The 21,700-nt window shown below is 36.4% G+C and overlaps 1 protein-coding gene across 8 annotated transcripts in view; it reads right to left on the bottom strand.

The window, feature by feature from the left end:
- Positions 1-21,700, bottom strand: part of CPS1 (carbamoyl-phosphate synthase 1) — a 201,976-nt gene that overhangs the window by 29,825 nt on the left and 150,451 nt on the right. For all 8 annotated transcript variants that reach the window (XM_055380488.2, XM_063695178.1, XM_063695179.1 and 5 more), the window contains 6 exons: positions 11,191-11,332; positions 9,821-9,886; positions 9,298-9,361; positions 6,690-6,871; positions 1,277-1,471; positions 794-861 (listed from right to left, as the gene is read on the bottom strand). In XM_055380488.2, coding sequence (XP_055236463.1) covers positions 794-861; positions 1,277-1,471; positions 6,690-6,871; positions 9,298-9,361; positions 9,821-9,886; positions 11,191-11,332 — 717 coding nt within the window. The remainder of the gene's footprint in view (positions 1-793; positions 862-1,276; positions 1,472-6,689; positions 6,872-9,297; positions 9,362-9,820; positions 9,887-11,190; positions 11,333-21,700) is intronic.

The following is a 21,700-nucleotide window of genomic DNA, read 5'->3' as shown; positions in this document are numbered from 1 at the left end:
TTCCTTAAATGTGTGCATGTTTAAATTAGTTTACATTAACTCCTCAAAGAGGTAGTATTATTAGACTATGGTTTACACAAAATGACATTTAAATAAAAAGATTTCCACCTCGTTTGAAATTTTTCATTTTCATCATTTTAAAGGAACCCATCTCAAATTCCATTTACACTTTCAAATTGTGCAAAGCAAATTGTGTTTCTTTTATTATCCCTTGTTTGGTGAAGTTGTTCCTTACATGTGGTAACATCTGAAGAAAGTAAGTGATAATTCACAACTTCTTCTTTTATGATAAAACTTTGTTTTAAAGTTTAATATAAAAGATCTTCACTGTCCCTGTTCCTCACCATTATAATTTATCTATTAAACAATCTGATCTCAAAAACTGAAAATTTTAAAACAAAGTCACTATCAGAAGGTGCTGACAATAGTCAAAGATAAGCTGTCATTTCTGGGTATCAGAAAACATGCTGGCGAGAGATACCTCAATTTGTGTGTGTCTTTTTTAAATTGTCCTGTTCTCTAATATAAAGCTACCCTCTCTGTTTGGTAAGGAGATGTCTTACACTACACTTCTAGATGAAGAACTGTAGTCTTCCTATGGCCACTCCCTGAAGGGAAAGCATTAAACTAGAAGACCACACATTGGTCCTTAAACTGGCTGTGATGGTTTGGAAATTGTTAATGGATTTACAAATTACTACATATAGAACCCTAGTGCTATTAGCATACAGCATGCATTTCTGTATCTCCCAATTTTTGAATCATTGTTTTGGAAAACAATATACAGTGTTACCTCAAAACATAGGAAGGCCTCAACAGGCAGGGGTAGTCCACAGACTTTGCAAATTCCAGTGCTTCATTCTAATTAATAGAAACAACAATAAAAATGTATGAGTAGTTTAAAATATGCAATAAAATTACAGAATGTATCATTAGCTCAAGTGGTAACCCAGCTTCTTTATTCTCTAAAGGCACCATTAAATGTAAATTGGACACTGAAATACATAAAATTCCTAGCTTCTGATTCTAAATATCAAATCTTGTTCAAAACTGGTTTGAAATTATTTTCATTGTCTGAATCTTAATGAGAATACTGCTATCAACTCATAATCAGCATTAACTGCAATCATGGATATACAACAACTTTAAATTCACTAAGTGTATGCATTCTATCTGCCCTGTAGTTAACATATCCAATAGTCAACATTCAGTCAACATTCATGTTGCAGCTCTTCAAAATAGAACATTAGAAACAGATACTTGTTTCTCTCCTTACCAAAGTATTAACAGCTTTCCAAGGTGCCTGAGCCACCTTCAGCTCATCCAAGACAGCTGAGAAGATGGAGCGATCCTCAGCCCTGTCGATCTGCAGGGGGCTTGTGCCCATGATCTTGACACCATTCTTGTAGAGAGGAACTGCCAGGTTGTTTGGAATCTGGCCTCCAACTGATATGATGCAGCCACCACATGCCTGGAAAAGACACTCACAATATCAGCCACTGGAGTAACTTCATTATGAATGGACAACTATGCTAATATTGTGTCTATTTCCTTACTGATAATTCTTAACCTGATTGTGATATTTACATCTCTCCTACCAATGAGTACTGTTAAATGATGCCACAAAATTTTTACTTTGCGGCACTTAGATGCTAAAATCTGTGCAAGATTTCCATACAAGTACACGTGAATATCATTTGTGACACTCACATGTGTGGCAAATGGAAAGGAAAATCAAGTCAATAAACGTTTGCTATGTACTCTATGCTATAATCAATTAATTCCTGGACTACTGCTGGAAATTCCTAACTGAATACAGATTTCTTCTTTTAACACTCCCTTCTCCTGTACACCTCCATCTCAGCACTTCACATTCAGATTAAGCAAGACTGCTTCATCAAATTGCTCCTACACTCAGAGTTCTCCAAAAGTTTCCACTGCCTAGAGAATAAAGTATAAACTTTTGACCCCCAGGGCACTTAAGACTTTCCAGTCTTATCTATTATCACCCCTCTCAGCTCAAAAGACTACTCATTAGCTCCAACTAGGTATTTTCCCACTAACAAATTCTCTGCACCACTGAAACTTCCCTGGCCGTTGTTTCCTTTCTCTTCTCTTCCAGCTTATCTAACCTTTAGCTACCCCTTAGTTCCAGCCTAGATCTCAGGTCCCACTTTGATGTCCTTCCACTTTGATGACCTTCCACCTTCCCCTCTCCTTGGCTGCAGCCTTGGTACCTGTCAACAGTACCTAGTAACTGATTTTAGTTCCTACTGCCTTACTACTTGCTTTACAAACAGTGCCAGAATCTTTAGCCTTATTTCAGACATTTATTTGTGTAAGATTTTCTTCCATAAGTCCAAATCTCCTATTAGCAGTCAAAACTTCAAAAAAAAAAAAAAATAGTCCACTAAATCTCAAAGTTTCTCAAGACAGGTGTTGTTGTAGCAGTGAGGGTAAACCAGCGTGAGACGGTGAGGAAACAGATTTCCAGTCGAAGTCCCTTCCTAACTTGGTTGCTTCTGTGCACCACCCACACCTTCTTGTCTAATTTTATAGACAAGAAGACTGAACTTTCCCCCAACGTTTAGTCTTCTTGTGTATAAAATTAGGATAATACCTGCCTAAACACTAAACATTAAAGTCCTATATACCGTAAGTGTATAAATAAATAAGACATGATTATTAATATCAAAAATCATATATCTGATAGGCCATTGAGCTTAGCATAATTTGTGTGTGTCCTAATGACCCACTAATGAATATTAGTAGAATTGCCAAAATGATAGTTATGTACCAAATATATTTTGTCATTATTTAAAATTGTTCTGAAATACTCTTATAAGGGATGAGGCTAATTTCTCTCTGATGAGAGCAATTACGGTACTGTGTAACTAAACAAACACCCTGCAATTGAGTGCTTAAAGGCATTGTAAACAGTACTGAAAATAATAATCCACCATTTTGCATATTTATAAGTGTACTTAAACTATTTTTATTTTAAAATACGTTCAATATAAATTTTTGCAAAAACCTTTAAAATACTCTCTTGGCTATAATCTTTTTATTTCCTTATTATGTTGGGTTTATCAGCAGTGTTGTTAATGTTTTAGAGACTTAAAAACAAATTACTCCATTAAACGGATACAAAAAATCTCTTATATGAAGGATTTTAGAATAATTTTTTTAAACTGAGGGAGAAGTAGCGACTTATAGCAAAAGTTTGAGTCAATTAGACTAAATAGGAGCTTAAAGTGTAATAAAAGGCTTTAATAAACACATCAATATTTTTCAACTTAGCTGTATTAAATTGACTTGTTTTTAAAGAAATTTCTGCTTTTTAAGGAATTAAAAATTCTGTTTTGCAATAAATTCAAAACAATAGTAAGATAATAGCTGCTACTCTTTAATAAAGACTCTACTATGTATCCTGGACTATCTGTTTTGACTTTCACACTATCCTTCTGAGGTGATTATTACTGTCCCCATTTTACAGCTAAAGAAACTGAGGCTCAGTGAAGGTGAAGTGACTCGCCCATATCTCTTATCTAGCAAATACATGTATAGAGCTTGTACATGAACGCTGGAGTGCAGTGGCATGATCTCAGCTCACTGCAATCTCCGCCTCCCAGGTTCAAGGAATTCTCGTGCCTCAGCTTCCCTAGTAGCTGGGATTACAGGCATGCACCACCACGCCCAGCTAATTTTTTTTATTTTTAGTAGAGATGGGTTCCAGGCTGGTCTTGAACTCCTGGCCTCAAGTGATCTACCCTCCTTAGCCTCCCCAAATCCTGGGATTACAGGCATGAGTCACCATCCCTGGCCTGAACTCAACTCTATAAATTGTAATTTCAACTATGCTGAAACTAATACACTTTCAGCTATGCTGAAGTAATAGACCAAATGTTAGAATCTTAAGTTAACTCTACTTTTCTGGCTCATTTCAGGTGTAGTTAATGTTAAAGAATAAGAGAAAAGCTATTTTTAAAAAACTACTTTTTTTTTTTTTTGGAAAGTAGTAGAAAAGCTTTCAGCACAAAACCAAATTCTCATCATTGACGACTAGAATCAGAGACCATCAACGGGAAGACAAATCACGGCCTCAGGAATCTTTTAGAGTAACAGTGTGATGGTGTCGTGCAGGTTTTCCCACAGGGCAAAAGGAATTCAGTATGAGAATATGTTTGTAAAATGTTAATATAGCACAGTTTTATGGAATAATCCAATCTTAAATTGATCCAACACCAAATATCATGGGACATGTAGGAACATAGGGATGAGAACCTGGTAACCCACACAGGTAAATCATCATCCTTATCGTAGCCATCATGCCTGAATAGTTTCAAGAAATCTACTGAAATAAAATATTCTAAATTTCAAATATTGTTTAATAGATTTCTAAAATATTTAGGCCCAAAATTCCATTAAGCTCCAAAAATTCCATTAATCATAACTAGATCTGTTTGCATCCTTTTTACCCATCTTAGTTTTCTGTTTTTTAAAACCTGATATCACCAACTTACCATAGCACAAGAATATTTCTGAAACAATATCCAAGTTGCAGTCATACCAGAAACTTATTTTCAATAGAAAAACATGAAAAGGAAATACTTCAAGCTTATTTGAGAACATCTTAACTTATCCTGGCCACTAATCACTTTGGTTAGTCCTTATTTTTATGCACAAATTAGATGTATTATGGAAAGAATGCCATGTGAGAAAATTTTTCTAACAGAAGTAGTATTTGCCTCATTACAAATGGCCATGGTTTTTGGAATTTTATGAATTATCTCCAATTTATAAAATTCTACTATCTGTACACCTGCCAATGAGAAAGATGATGCTTTATATTTTACTAATTTACATGTTAGTAAAAATGATTTATAGTTTAGGCAGTATTTTAGGATTACATTTAATTACAATTAAACCAAATGATATAAATGAACCTCAATTCTGTCTCGAGTCATGCATTCTCTAGTGGGTTTTGCCTGTCACTAATTAATGTCTGTCATTAATTCATTCATTTAACTTGTTTTGTGACAGAAGTACCATTGTCTACATTTACATATGTACATCATATTATGCCCTCCAACATATTTTAAATTACCTCCTAATATATAGTAATACTATATTTTAAATACCAATTAGTTTCAAAGAAGGGCCAACTTCTTTGTTTCTATAATACTGACTTCAGTTTTAGTAAACGAATCTCATTAAGAGCCATGTATAATTGTATCCAAAAGCAGTCATAGAAGTTTTTCATCTTTCTTTAAACCATTTCATGAGGACATAATTAATTATATGCAAAATGCCTGCTGCTATCATCTGTAATGTTTTTTAATATTTTTAAATTAGTATTTGACTTTTCACATTTATATCACAGATACTAGTTTTATTGTTAATGTCTTGAAGATAAGAACCTGTTTTTCCAGCTGTCTATCATACTGAACCTGGATTTACAAGCTGTTCGAGAAATATTTGTGGGATGCACTTATTTTGATCCCCACCTGTCTATCTGAAATGAATATTAAGGAGTGATTTAAAAACAACCATGTCAGAGAGAGGTCTAAAAAATGCTATATATTCAATTTAATGGATCAATTTTATTAAAGGATTAGTAGGCCAGGCCCAAGTAGACAACTATAATTATACATCCTTCCTAAACTTGTCTACTTTCTTTTGTAATAGTAAAATAATAACATTATTCTAGCACTATACTTTATACTTTACAATCTGACTTCGGCTATAAACTCTACGTTAACTTCACAGTATTTGCAAGTAGCATGTGTTTATACTCATATGATTCATTTAAAATAAAGATAAAGCACAGAGAATTTATGTAACTTAAAGAAATCAATGAGGTTGTCAGTCAAAACTAAAATTTAAGTATTTTGGTTCCAATTTAGTACTTTTTTCCTTCTAATTGACCATATTTTCCACATAGAGATGATTTTCTGGTAAAAAGTAATAATAACTGCAATAATATCAAAGGCCTAACTACTGGACATCACTCTAAAATTTTCCAGTAGCTTTTATTTTAATTATAATTTATTTTGTTCTACAGTCTTATAGTAATCTGCAATCATATGAATTCACAGTGAAGATACTCAGTAATATTGGGATGGGAATGGAGGAACAACTGTAAGTGAAAGGTATAAAGGAAGCAAAATTATTCACAATGAACTCATTGATCTTAAACTGAAGACTAATGGCTTCATCTGATGGAACAAGGAATTAACTGGCCTTTTGTGAGCAATTGACTACTTTCAGGGAACTGTTTATCATTAAACCACATCACACAAACTAGAAAGAGGCTGTTTATTGTATGTCTAGATGAACAATTCAATCACTCTGCAAGATATTTATGAGGGATCATCTTGTGTTAGTTAATATGTATCTGGCACATGTTACCAAGTAGAGTTTTCAATCTAGCTGAAACCCTTAGAAAGAAAATGTAAATAAAAACTTTATGTGAAAAATAATCACTCTGGGCCAGGGGCTCAAAAATATAAGAATGGAGTGATTTTTTTTAGAGTTTTACTACAAAATAAGACAATGGATGCCACTGGCAGCCCTTTCTTCTAAGAGGAATTACCATATACATCTACATACCAGAATGCATATATATAAAGTGTATACTGCATATATCTGTCTTCTTTTTTCTTTTTTTTCTGTTTTTCTTTTCTTACCTCCTGATGGTAGATGTCTAGGATTCTCTCCAAGGACAACTCTTCAAAGTACAGTTTGTCACACTCATCAAAGTCTGTGCTCACAGTCTCAGGATTGCAATTCACCACCACCGTCTTCTTGCCAAGTTGACGCAGTGTGCGGATACTAGAGACAGCACACCAATCAAATTCCACACTGCTGCCTGCAGAGACAATGAGATTGGCAAAAGGGATAAGAGAAGCACGAAGTTACAATACAAAGAGAAGCAGAAATGTATCACCAGTCAGTCCAGGCTAAGGAAGCTAATGATTTTCAATTCAATTTTTTAAACTCCAAAATATAAATTTCAAACCCATGATGCATACTGTATTAATAGCAGGAAAAATGGGTACTAATTAAACAGCAAGGAAATATTGGCTTGTCATATATGCTAAATTCTGCAATAGAAAATCTCAATATTTGAAGTATTTAGAATTTCAATGTTAATGGGAGGTAATTTTAATGATAAAAATAACCCTCACTTACTGAAAAGAAATTCAAAGTGAATATATTGACCTCAATACAGAAAAATAGTTAATCCAGTGATGAGGACACCTGTGCTCTTTTTTCAGCCTTTTCACTTAATCTGCTGTCTGAGGGCTGAACCTAATGATCCCTGAGGTGCCTTGCAGCTCTGACATATCCTGATTGATTGAAGAGTCCTATCCTTTCCAAGCATATCCTTTTAAACTTGGCAAGGCCACCCATGCAGAGTGAGTGACCTTCTATAAAGAAATCTCAAGTGTAATAATGGCCTAAACACCTCAAAATATCACGTCTACTGGGATGCCATAGACTTGAAAGTCCACAGACTTGTACTAATTCTTTGCATTAAGATATTGTCTTCTAAAAATTCTTGTGAAAATACGTTATTCAAATATACTGGCATATTAATGGCAACTATCAAGTAAGCACACACTTGATTATTAGCTTGACTAGTCTTCTTTGGATCCTGATATAATGCAGAATTACTGCATGAATAGGTAAAATTTGAAAAGGAAGAAAAAGTACTCCAGAGAGTAGACAGGTAGATGCTGGTGAAATGGTCAGGCTATTTAGCCATAAGATAACTGCCATGGCCTGAACGTGTCTCCTGAAATCCATGTGTTGGAACACTTAGTCACCAATGCAACAGTGCTGGGAGGTGGGGCCTTTTAGGAGGGTTTTAGTTCATAAGTGCAGATCCCTCATGAATAGATTAATGCCGTTATAGAAAAGCTTGCTAGCTGTAGTGGCTCCTGCCTGTAATACCAGCACTTTGGGAGGCTGAGGCAGGAGGATCGCTTGAGTCCAGAAGTGTGAGACTAGCCCGGCCAACATAGAAAAATTCCATCTCTACAAAAAATAAAAATAAAAATAAATAAGCCAAGCATGATGGCACATGCCTATAGGCCCAGCTTCTAGGGAGGCTGAGGTGGGAGGAGTGCTTGAGCCTGGGACATCAAGGCTACAGTGAGCCATGATCATACCACTGCATTCCAGCCTAGGTGACATAGTAAGACCTTGTCTCAGAAAAAACTGGGGGTGAGGGTTTGATGGAGGGAATTTGTTCCCTTTGTGCTGTTGTGCCTTCTGCCATGTAAAGACAGCATTCCTTCCTTACAGGAGGCACAGGGTTTAAGGTGCCATCTTAGAAGCAGAGACCTATGTCTCACCAGACAACTGAACTTCCTGGCACTTGATTTTGGACTTCCCAGCCCCTAGAACTGTGAGAATTTATTTATAAATTACCCAATCTCAAGTATTTTGTTACAGCAGCACAAATGGACTAAGACAATGACTAAGGTGGTAAAGATATAACATTTTTGTCCTACTTCAAGGTTTGTCCAAGACTGGTAAACTAACATATCCTGAAGCTCTTAGTTCATTGTAAAAACTAAATAAACTATGCTTAAAGTAATAGAATAAGATTTAAATATATTCAAATCATAGATTTTTATCATTTCCATATTATAATGCTTTGTGGAAATTAAATATTAAATCCATATGTTGACTAATATCACTGTCCATTAAAATACATACTTGCATCTGTAATAATCTTTAGTGGTTATTTAATTGACTGGAGAGAAATGTCATATCTCTGGTGATTATGTTTTAATTCGCCTACATAATGCTCTACCCATGCACCAAAGAGACAAGATTTTTGCATTTGAGGTAAACGAAAGTCATATATGTTACGTAGGATGAGGTCAGAGGTGGTATCTGCAATGTAATTTCTGGCTACTGTATAAAGTCCTTGAGTAAATGTAGATCCTTATGAAAATCTAAGCTAGAAGATAACAGGTCAAAATCTAATCCATTCCCAACTCCAGTGAAAGGCTCAATTCAGTTGAAAAGGATGAAAATTAAGTTACACAGTGAAATGAGAGGAGATAGAGTTTGTAGTTGAGACCTGCATTTGAGTCCCACTCTACCACTAGATAGCTGTATATATTTGGGTTTTATTTTTCTGAACCCCAGCTTCCTAATTTGCCAAACATATATTATAGCATTTATTTGATATAGTTCTTGGAATAATGAAATTAACATGTATGAAGGAAACTATATAAATTGTGTAAAGTCCTATATACACATAATTTATTATTTTACCAATGTGATATGGACCACAGCCTAGTACCATCATTCCATGGTCATCAAAATTGACATCATGCTCCTGAGGAAATAAGAAAAGGAAGATGCAGAAATCATTATGTGTTATTATTCCATTTAATTAAACTATTTGTCCTATCATTAAGTATGTATTTCTCATCTTCCTCTTGTTAACATGTATTCTCTATTAGTCTCTGGAAACCCTTAAGTATAAAGTGTTATACAAGCCCTACTTATTTATAAAAAATAGATATGGCAGAATTTTTTAAATTAAATAGTCATGAGAACATAGCATAATTGTATGATCATGTAGTCATTGTCCTTAATTTTTCATTTGTTTGATTTCATTATCTTAAGGCAGTTCTTAAAAGACTGAGTACAGAAACATATCATCATACCTGACACACACGATGCCTTTTTTTATTACCTAGATATCCAAAGAGGTAAAAAAATATATATTCCCTAATGTGAACTGTCTACGAAATCTAGAGCTTTCTGGATAGGCCAATTTGCCCATTCCTACCTGACCATTGTAGGTAACATAGAGATAGTTTGTTACTGATGGGTATTCTGCAGCCAGTGTATCAATCTGTAAGAGAAAACAAATAAAATAAATAAGAATGTTATTATAATTTTTTCAAGACTAAATTTTTTGTGCTTTATATACATATTCCTTTAATTCCTATTACTGTAAAGTATGCAAACAGGAAAATGTATGACCCATGGAATTGCTTTCTAATTCTGAAAATAAGAGAGAGAGAAATTAGTGATGTGGTCTAGTTATCACCTGAGAAACAGGGCATTGGATCACTAGTAGTAATAGTAACTCTCATGAACATCGCAAAGTGGTCCTATAGTCAACTGGTTACTAGGAAGACTTACCCCACCAGCTCTCTAAAAGCAGCTGTATATGAAATCTAAAATCTGAGCAAAATGACCTATACATAATGATCTCTTTGGCTTGCAAATTAATGAGCAGGATTTAAGTAGCTTGTGGCACTGAGCGGTGGGATGACACAAATACCATAAAGCCATAGGGGATGAACGGGGGGAGAACAAGATCTCATTGAACATATTTGGAAATCAATTCCACTCTCAAGGGCCAGTAACTCAGCTTAGTGAGCAAGAACTTGGGGCCGACAGGGCAAGCTGGTGTAAGGCAGGTGAGAAGGAAGAAAGATAATAATCGCTGAGTGGAAAATATTTAGCCACAAGCTTGAGACCTAAGGGTATGCACGTGCCCCTTGAGCACACAGTGAAAAGTCAATGATTTTAAAGGACAAAAACCAGCTGGTGGTACTTTAAACTAAGACATCCCTTCCATTAAAGGCCAAAGGAAAAAAAATCACAACAGCACACCTATGAATGTTCATGCGTGATTGTCATGAATACTAGATGAGCTCATTATGCCCAGCCCTATCACAAAGAATACTAAATGAACCATAATGATGGGGCACTTAATATAAAGTATTACCCTGTAAAAAGTTCCTGCCAAAGGAGATAACTATTATTTTCAAGAGGGTCAGCCACCATGCTAGGAAATTTCAAGTCCTTCAATTACACTAAGGATATCTTAACTACTTACATATTTGAACACAGGTCAAAAAGCAGAGGAGAGAGGGTTTAAATTTTTGTTTTGTTTTGTTCAGTTAGGCCAAGAAAATCAGGTACTCACTCTTATCTTTACATCCTAGTGTCCTTTCCTTCTTTCCCTTTTAAGTAAAAATCACTTGCTGAATAAAATTGGTGACATTATGAGCATCAACCAGATTAGTAGTGCCACTTCTTAATCTCACTCCTCTTTTTATTGACAATGGCCTTTTGAATGGGTGCCTATGTTTTACCACAGAAATCCTGTCAGTGGGGGATGGGGGAAAAGGGAAACTCCTTTACCTGTTTAACCCAAGGGTGGATGTTTTTCTTTAACCTCAGCTCCCTTGTCTGGGCCTCAGTGAGCCCAAGGCATTTCGAAATCTGCTTATCTGAGAACCCAATCTCCTTTGCCCTTTTCAGGGTTTCTTCTGTAACGGACTCACTGGGATTTAATAGAAAAGAGCGATTCAAGTTTAGACCAAAAACAATAAAAAGCGGTGACAAGTTCAATTTCAAGAACACCAAGGGCTTCTTATTTTCCACCTTCAGACATATTTAAGTCTTGTTATCTTTTAAAAATACACAAATAACTAACCCACTCAATCTTCTAGCCTCTACGAAGTCTTCTATTTGCAAAGCTGACAATCTCTGATCTCCTGCTTTCACACTCTATGCGACCTCTTCCCTGCTGCTTTTATAAAAAATGGCAAGTGCATTTACTGTTCTAATAAATGTGCTCATTAGTAATAATCAGAGACCTCACTCTCTAAATCCAGGAGCCCTTTTTCAGTTTTCATTTTCCTCAACCTGCCATCACAAGACCCTTTTGATGATCTATTTTTTAAAAAGATATTCTGGCTTCTACTAAGTGGCTTCTCGCTCTACTTTATTACTCACAACTACCATTTACTAGTTTTGGGTTTCCCCCTCCCCCTACCCACGGCTCTACCCTTTGTTACCTGCTTTTGTCTTCCCTCTCTCCCTCTCTAAATTTAGCCACTGTCATGGGTGCAAGTAGCATGACTGGTTGACAATTCCCAAATCCATGGCCGGTTCTCCAACATCTGACCTGTGCCCCAGTTCTTTATGCACATGAACTTTGAGAATCATCTTCACCTAGGTGTCCCAACATTGCATCAGTTTGGATATCCTCTCCCTAAATTACCTCTACTTACTAATATCACCCATCTGTCTATGTTGAGAAGACAGTTTTGTCATTTTATAATTGTTTTCCACTCAAACTAGATTTGTCTTAATTTCCCCCTACTCCTTTCCATAGCGTACACTTTGTGTTGTTTCTCTCATCTGTAATGCCTTTAACATTCCTTTTACCTTCTCAACTTCTCCCTGACCCTCAGCAGCCCTTCAAAGTCCAACTAAAGCCAAGCCTCATTTGTGAAGCCTTTTGGTTTGCTATCATCCACACTGAACTTCTTGTGCTTTTTACTGCCTCTTTTGCTTGGAGCGATGGACATAGAACCATACAGTTTAGCATGTCCATTATCACCTGATACTTTTAATGTCTCTTAACTTTTATTTGTCAGTCAGGGTTTTTCCTGCTGGATTTAAGTTCCATAAAGGCAAAGAATACATTTGGCTTATTTACCAGATTACTCCCCAAATCTACCACATTATCTGGCCCACAGACAGCATTCAATAAACATGTATGAAAATAAATAAAGGATAAATATAAGTAATATAAACATATAAATAAAATGCATATATTTTATAAATTAAATATAAATACAATTTATGAATATAAATTATAAATGAAGGATAAATATAAAAACTTCAATTCCCTAGGTTTTTATTTCATAGAAAAGACAAAGAAGTGATTGAAATTAGCTCATAACTAGATTTCAAAATGCATGCAAAAATAATTTGTAAAGAGCTAAGGGACAGAAGAATAAAATACTACTGTAAAAGCATCTTTAACCAGATACCTGTGGGCCAGCTATTTCATGTAACTGTTAATACAATACAATTCAATTATAACAGTTTGATAGTCAATACAATGAAATTAAAATAGTGTATTGCCAGAAGATCTAACTTGCCTTAAGAAAACATTTTCATGAAATGCTGTTAATAAAATGTAATTGGATTAAATCTATTGCATTTTGTTCATTCTAATCATTAATCTGCTTTAATTAATTCATATTCTGAGTTTAGAGAAGAAAAAATCAAGCTGGTGTATATAATGGCTATTTCCCTGGATTTCCAGTGTCAGTATTAGTTTAAATTTTTGCAGCTACAGCTCTTCCTAGTCAATTTGCATTTTCTATTGCACCTAAATTCTCTTCTGTCTCAAATCAGTGTGTTAAATCTCCCATTGAATTTAATTTCTTCTCTTTTTATTCTTATTTTGAATTTTAGTTTTCCCAAGTATTTGATAAGCATTCTCTCAGAGCAATGCATTTTCCTGTCAAATTCTTGAATGCAATCCAATATTAAGTATTATTGCTGACTTAGCACGTGTGCCAAGCCCTGTGCTTTAGAACTGTGCCATCCAACATAGCAGCCCCTAGTCACATGTGGTTATTTAAATTGAAAAACTAATTAAATCTTTTAAAACCAAAAATTTAGATCTACAGTCACCAAAGCCAGGTTTCAAGTGCTCAACAGCCACACATGGTCAGTGGCTCCAGTGTCAGACAGTGCAGATTACAGAATATTTCATCATCACAGAAATTTCTACTGAACAGTGCTGCCCCAGAAGATAAGGAAACAATATTTGAGACAATGAAATGATAGTGATTCAAAACACTTTATGGAGGGATAAGCTATGTGGTGCTACGTGAGGCCGGAGAAAGATAATAGTGTGAAAGGTTGTACTTGAGAAATACTACGGCAGTGGAGGGATGAGAACAGAGCTATAAAGAAAGTTCAACTTGGCCGGGCGCGGTGGCTCACACCTGTAATCCCAGCACTTCGGGAGGCTGAGGAGGGTGAATCACGAGGTCAGGAGTTTGAGACCAGCCTGGCCAACATGGTGAAACCCCGTCTCTACAAAAAATACAAAAAACTAGCTGGGCATAGTGGCAGGTGCCTGTAATCCCAGCTACTCAAGAGGCTGAGGCAAGAGAATCACTTGAACCCAGGAGGTGGGGGTTGCAGTGAGCCGAGATCGCGCCACTGCACTCCAGCTCAGACAACGGAGTGAGACTCCACCTCAAAAAAGAAAAAAGAAAGTTCAACTTTATGTAGATAAAGGAGTTGACAGGTGTACAATAGGCAATGGCAACAGTATTGGCTATTGTTTGAGAGCAGCAGTGGACATGGCACGTATGGGAAACATACTGAGGAAAGTGGGTGGTGAGGGTAGCCACATTCATTGTCATTACTGCTTTAACATTTAGTGAGTACGTGCTCTGTATCAGACCTGTGCTGCCTATATTAATGATGGAAGATGAAATATTGTATTCTTACATTTAGGAGGTCAGAGTATGTTAGGAAGCACAAATAGCCATTGATATGTCTACATCATGAGAGGTGCCGTGGGAGAAGTGTGCACAAGTTGAAGCCGTGGCTCAGGGCAGGGGCCCCCAGCTACCAATGGAGAAGTCTGGAAAGGCTTTACCCCAGAGGTGACTTTAGAGCTTCAGAGAGCCGTGGAAACACCAAAGTTTGTGGTTACTTTTACTTTCAAGAAAAAGAGAGAGAGAGAGAAATTAATTTTGAAAGTAGAGGAAAGATTTTTTTTTTTTCTTTTGAGACGGAGTCTCGCTCTGTCGCCCAGGCTGAAGTGCAGTAGCAAGATCTCGGCTCACTGCAAGCTCCGCCTCCCGGGCTCACACCATTCTGCTGCCTCAGCCTCCCGAGTAGCTGGGACCACAGGCGCCCGCCATCACGCCTGGCTAATTTTTTGTATTTTTAGTAGAGGCGGAGTTTCACCGTCTTAGCCAGGATGGTCTTGATCTCCTGACCTTGTGATCCACCTGCCTCGGCCTCCCAAAGTGCTGGGATTACAGGCGTGAGCCACCGCGCCTGGCGAAAGATTTTTTTTTTTGTTATTGTTCCTATTTGTTTTAGAAAGGTATGTTTCCACTTTCCTTGCCAAGAATATGCTGCCAAACCAATTGCTCATTTGTTTATGTGCAAGTATGCACTCAGCCTTTCGGTGGAAGTGCTTGACAAATAAGCGATTTTTCTAAATTAGAACAATAACCACTTTTACTTAAATGACTAAAATCCTAACTCTGAAGAACAGTCATCCAGATACACTTAAGACACACGCCTTGAAAAGAACCATCACATCTATAATTGTGACCATGGGCTAACACAGCAGCACCATAAGTGCAGGTTCTTCAAATGCTAAGATAAGCAGAAGTCATGTAGTTATCTTTAGCTTTTTCAGTCAGGTTTTTCTATTTGTTTGTTGTTGCAATTTTTAGGGGGTCTTTAATTATTTGTTTGCATTCCTTCTTACATGGAATACCAGTCAGTTTTTCAAAGGTCGCTATGTTGTTTAAAATGAAAATTATAAATAATGGTATTAAATAAGAAAAAATTAGATTCCTCACATTTCTATTAGGGATGCAATAAATTTGCATTTGTGTCGTCTACATTCAGCAATGCAGTCTTTTCATTCAGGAATGTAGTATTTTCATTTCTGGAATATGCATAATTTCTCTTGTTCTTTTTCACCACAAGACTCTAACAGAATGTATGTAGACATCTCTAGCAAATATACAAAGTCTTCTGCCTCTACCTACTAATAAAACTGGACACTTATCAGCAAAGAAATAAAAATAATAAGAAAGAAGGGAGAACGAGAAAGAAGAGAGAAAAGAAAAAGGTTGATTGATAAGAATTGGCCTTGTGCATTGTGAAGTGAGTTAATTTTGTACTCAGCTCTGGTGACGAAAAAAAAGCCATCTGTCACTAAGACTAACTCAACTATTACTGCTCCCCTGCCCATAGCATTTCCCACACCAGAGAGTTTTCATAATTTAAAGAAAATGTCTGAGAAGAGCAACAGTAACACAAAATAATGATTGTGAATGATACTTCAGAATGGGAGTGAAAACTTTCTACACAGGCATCCCCTTAAATCATACTAGGTGAGAATTTTGAAACAGATGTATCAAGCTAGACCTGCACCTTGCATATTTTAATCTCACTAGTTGATTCTTAGGACATTTTCTTGGTGAGCCAAAAACTGCTTTAACTTCTGCCCAATTTTCAAATAACTAGATCAATAACAGAATACAATATTTTTAAATGTCTTAAAAATTAGAATGTATTAAATTGAAATGGTATATTAGTACATTCATGTTCATCTACCTTAACTTGAATACAGATATTGGGTATGTGTGATCATTGGATGTCCAAAGTAATGTAATTTCTATAGTATTTTGTTCATGGTCTCTCTGGTTATTTCTGCTCTTTAGACATGATCACGAAATAGTGCAAAACACTTAGCAATCCTCCTCACTGAGAAATCATTGTTGATACTGACCCACCAGGGCCATTAGAGAGGCACAGGCAAGTTAGATCCCTTCCCACAGTCAGTGCTGCCTAATTCCACAAGGTACTCCTAATGGAAGCAGGTCAATTCTCTGTATTGTCCTCACCTTTCCTCTCCTCTGTTTTCTCTCTTTGGTGTAACACCAGGTTGGCTGAGATGTCATTATACACAGTAGAAAATTGACTTTAGTCCCAGCTTATTCTGATACAAAATTGTATTGTGTGTCCCATTATAATCAAAGGAAAAAAAAGACAGTTCAAAGACACAATTCATTAGTTGTGGGGCAGTGATTTAGATCAGGTTAAATCTCCTCAGAGTCAAATAAATACAAGATGCATAATCTTAAGCAAACATATAGCTCATTTAACAATGTGGAGACTCAGATAGATGTTCCTCATCTTTATCTGCCCACATTATGCTCCCTCCATTTTGTTTGCCAAAACCAATTTCCATCATGGTGGGTTTTTGTTTTTGTTTTTTTGATCAAACTAGGTAAAAGCTTATTTTCAAAACAAGGCTATAACATTTTTATTTCTCTGAAGGAAAATAAAAACCTTAATTTGAAACAAACTCAAAACAGAATAATTATTAAAAGAAATATAAATACTGAATTTATAATTCAACACTGCTTTTTGAAACCTCAATAGGGAATACTCCATTTATATTATGTTGTAAATCAAGACAGCTTTATGCCCAGCTAGAAATGTGATCAGCTGAAGAAAGCATATTGCACAAAAGCACACAATTTTAAAATATGCATAATAAATTATCCTTCTGTTCTTTGATATATATTTGTATGTACTAGTATTTTATGTTAATTTTTATTCTTTTGAACATATACACATTAAATCCGTATTTCAGAACTGTGTCCTCTAAAATATGCTATTATATATACAACTATTCTTTCCCTTGCCAGTTTGCCTTGCTTTGAGAGTTCAAGGGCAAACTTTACAAAAGGTTAGACTTTCATCATTGCATAATAGAATCTATACAATAAAACAACACACCAAATGGCTGTGATGCTGGCCTTTTCATAATCTTCAGTTTCTTTCTACTTAGCAGCACAAAATGACTGAAATTTTAGGAGGTGAAAAAAATGTCTTAAAACCAGACCATCAGACTTTTACACACTCTGCCATAATCTTTTAATGGTGAGACAGCATGGCTCGGCTTCTATAGCAAGAAGTCTCTGGTGTGTTCTCTGGTTTACAAACAATACAAGCCTTTCTCCTCATTCTCTAAGACTTCCAATGTAGATATTGTTGTTGTTGTTTAAAATTCCTCCCTGTCATCTCTGAAATTTCCTCCACTCACACTTAGTCTTCAATAATAAATGATAAAAGGAAATGGAATAAATTCCCCTTAATGAGGAAATTTTCACCTGGCACAGAGGAGCTGGGGAAATCTATTAGCTGACTGGAGGAACGCCTGCAGCATTCTAATTATCAGGGGAGCCAGCGCACTTCACACAGTCCTCTCTTCCACTTGACTGGCTTTCATCTGATCCACCAACTCACGAGTAATACTAAACCAAATTTCCCTCCAGATTGCACAAGCTCTAATGTGAAAATGAGCACTCCACCTGGCCTACAATTATGGAATGGGTTTGCAATTTTATTATTATCCTCTTTAAAAAAAAAAAAAAAACCACTCCAAAAGGCAGAAAAAAACTAAGCCTGATGTTCAGTAATGACATCTGCTTTAATAAGAGAATTGAGTAAGATATATGTTCTCTGACTCATGAACCCTCACTAGCCTCTCTCGAGTTTTTTACTGCTTCACTTATTATTTTTGGCGTTTCACAGGTTCAAGACCATGCCACAATCACAATAATGTCATCAGTGGAGAAATTATTTGTCACCTCTCTTCATTCAAGGAGACAAGTTGCTATGTGTTTCCTTAAGAGAAATGCAAAAGACAATTTTCAAAAATAGAAGTGGCATTTAGAAAAGCAAAGTGTAAAAACCCAGGCAATTGGGTAGGCACTACTATTTTGTCTTAATTTTTGAGTACCATGGCTGTTTCTATACAGGAATGAGGTCTTTGAAGGAATTTAAGAAGACTTGAATCTTTATATTTCTTGTACAGAGCAAATAATACCTAGATCCAATGTTCACGTGACAGTATGGCATCAAGAAAATTATCTAATAGTTTAAGTGGACCCAGATTCTATCACAATAATGCTAAAATGTTACAAGTAATAGTTTTCAAAAAATGGCATACTTAAAACTATATTTCACCTTAAAGGCTAGTAATAATAACAGTAAAATCAACATTAAGAAGGAAACCTTATGAGAAACTGATAATGTAGACATCTTTAAATAGGCAAGTTTTAATTTTCTGAATTTCCTGTTCTTTTTTGCTAATCTTTAATGACCCTAATAATCCAGAAATATCATGATAGTACTCTTAATCTGGTAAAGCCACTCATTTAGTATTGAATATAATGTCATAATTATGCTGTATGAATACAAGGAATAATGATGGAGAAAAACGCTTAATGTAGGTTAATTGCAATTTTTGAGCCATAATAAACCACATTTTGTTTTTTCATGGTTTGTTTTGTTTTGTTTTGTTTTGTTTTGTTTTGTTTTGTTTTTGAGACATAGTCTCGCTCTCTCTCCCATGCTGGAGTGCAGTGGCAGGATCTCGGCTCACTGCAAACTCCGCCTCCCAGGTTCACGCCATTCTCCTGCCTCAGCCTCTCGAGTAGCTGGGACTACAGGCGCCTGCCACCACGCCCGGCTAATTTTATTTTTTTAATTTAATTTTTTTTTGTATTTTTATTAGAGTCGGGGTTTCACCGTGTTAGCCAGGATGGTCTCGATCTCCTGACCTCATGATCTGCCCGCCTCAGCCTCCCAAAGTGCTGGGATCACAGGCGTGAGCCACCGAGCCCGGCCCATGGTTCTTAATTTAAGATGCAATGACTCTCTCTCTGCCCTTGATTTTACCAAACTTGAATTTTACATTTCGTCTTTACCAAGGTGAAAAACAAATGGAAACTGCCTAACCAAAGTAGTGAGTTATGTCAATTCGTATATAAGAAAGCGTTCTGGCCCGGCGCTGTGGCTCACGCCTGTAATCCCAGCACTTTGGGAGGCCGAGGCGGGCGGATCACGAGGTCAGGAGATCAAGACCGTCCTGGCTAACACGGTGAAACCCCGTCTCTACTAAAAATACAAAAAAATTAGCTGGGCGTGGTGGCGGGCGCCTGCAGTCCCAGCTACTCAGGAGGCTGAGGCAGGAGAATGGCGTGAACCCGGGAGGCGGACCTTGCAGTGAGCCGAGATCGTGCCACTGTACTCCAGCCTGGGCGACAGAGCGAGACTCCATCTCAAAAAATAAATAAATAAATAAATAAAAGCATGCTGACACCAATCAAATAGCTTTTGCTTGAGCCAATTGGATTAACGGGTTAAGTCCATACTATGAAATGTTGCTTCTGTTATTTCTGATGAATACATTTATTTATAATTTTAAATCTATTCAATATATGCCTTCCCCAAAATAAAGATGTATTCAGTAAGCAAAACTCTGGATTTTCCCCTGAATATAAGATTTTTATGTGTACAGAATTTAAATCTAACAGATAAAAAGAAACACTTCAGAAGGCCTCATAGAAAATAGGGATTGAATGGGCACTCTTTGATGTTTTACAATTTGTTATTGCAAATAAATTTATTTGAAAGTCCTATATTTTAAAACATCTCCATCATCTTTGTTTAAATCATCTTGTTTCCACAGAGCAGTTTTCCAAACATCACTTAGGTTGTACCAAGCAACAAATATGTAAATATATTTCAATATATCTTTCTTTGACTTCTAGAAAGAATTACTTAGAGCCTTGTTAAAATAAATAACTTTTTTTTTTTTTGAGATAGAGTCTCACTCTGTTGCCCAGGCTGAAGTGCAGTGGCATGATCTTGGCTCACTGCAACCTCCACCTCCCCAGTTCAGGCGATTCTCCTGCCTCAGTCTCCCAAGTAGCTGGAACTGCAGGCGCCTGCCACCACGCCCAGCTAATTTTTGTATTTTTAGTAGAGACAGGGTTTCACTATGTTGGCCAGGCTGGTCTCAAACTCCTGACCTTGTGATCTGCCTGTCTCAGCCTCCTAAAAACAGAAGCCTATCTACTAATAACTACTGCTTATTTTTTTCCTAGAAAAATGTAAGATATATAAGAATAATTTTTGACTACATTTTTCTAGTTCTTGAAGGAAAAAATGTAAGCCATTTTTAGAAAGGAGGAAAAGGAGAAGTTATTTTTAGGAGGATGTGGGAAAATTCTAGAATTAAATTCCTGGTGACATGTCATATTCAATCTATGTTGATATGAGGCTTACTACCTACATGGAAAGCAGATATCTTTATTATCTGGGGTTTTTCATAAGAAGACATAGAAAATGCACATTAATATCCATGAAGCAAAAATTACCATCCACTTGACACTACAACTATATACTTGTCAGTTTATCAGCTGAAGAGTGGGTAGAAGGGGAGGGGTAGAAGAAGTAACTGCAATTTAATACTGCCAGGTGGATATTGCTGTGATGGCCATTACATTATCATCATTATAGTTATATAGGCAAATGGTGTCAAAATACCTACTTCAACCTTAGATAGGCAAATACCTTTGCCCAAAACCTGTAGTCATGCTCCACCATCCTGAGAAAAAGACTCATCAGCCAGATAAAATAATAAATGTGGCAAGTGTTCAGCACAACACCAAGAAGGTAATAAGTGCTTAATAGATAACAATTGCTGGAGGAAAAGGAGGAAGGGAAAGAACCAGACCAACAGGGAGGAGAAAGAGGAAGAGAAAGAAGAGAAGAAGCAGGAGAAGAAGTTTAGAAGAGCAAAACTAGCAAGTCACCTACATTTGGCCCAGCACCTCAGCTCCCTTTGTTTTCTTTCCTCTCCTGTGTAGTATTTCTGTACTCACACTTTGAGGTGGTGAGGGCCACCATACTTATGACTCCCTGCAAGTCAAAATTGATCTTCTAGAGAGAGAGTGCTCTCAGGTATTTACTCCACTGTTAGGAGGCATGGTCGCTGCCTTATAGTCTTTGGATACGAAGTGCATGACTCTATCCCAAGGTCAGACTCAAAGACTTTATGCCCCATAAAGGCATCTCAAGTATAAATTAGCAGCTGAAGAAATTCTGGGGTCAGCAACTAATTGTCTAGCTTCTGTAATTATAGCTCTGGCAGCCTATTTTGCGTAAATTTAATTCCATTCTACGCTCAAGAGTTGTTTTACTCACACCTCCCTAAACATGGAAGGCAAGGTATTTGTACTTTAAAGAAAAGATATCTATAGACATATATTGTGTATAAATA

Source organism: Gorilla gorilla, chromosome 11, assembly GCF_029281585.2.
Source record: "Gorilla gorilla gorilla isolate KB3781 chromosome 11, NHGRI_mGorGor1-v2.1_pri, whole genome shotgun sequence".
In the NCBI taxonomy this organism is placed as follows: domain Eukaryota; kingdom Metazoa; phylum Chordata; class Mammalia; order Primates; family Hominidae; genus Gorilla; species Gorilla gorilla.
The sequence above is the reverse complement of the archived record's forward strand: the minus strand, read 5'-3'. Positions and strand labels throughout refer to the sequence as shown.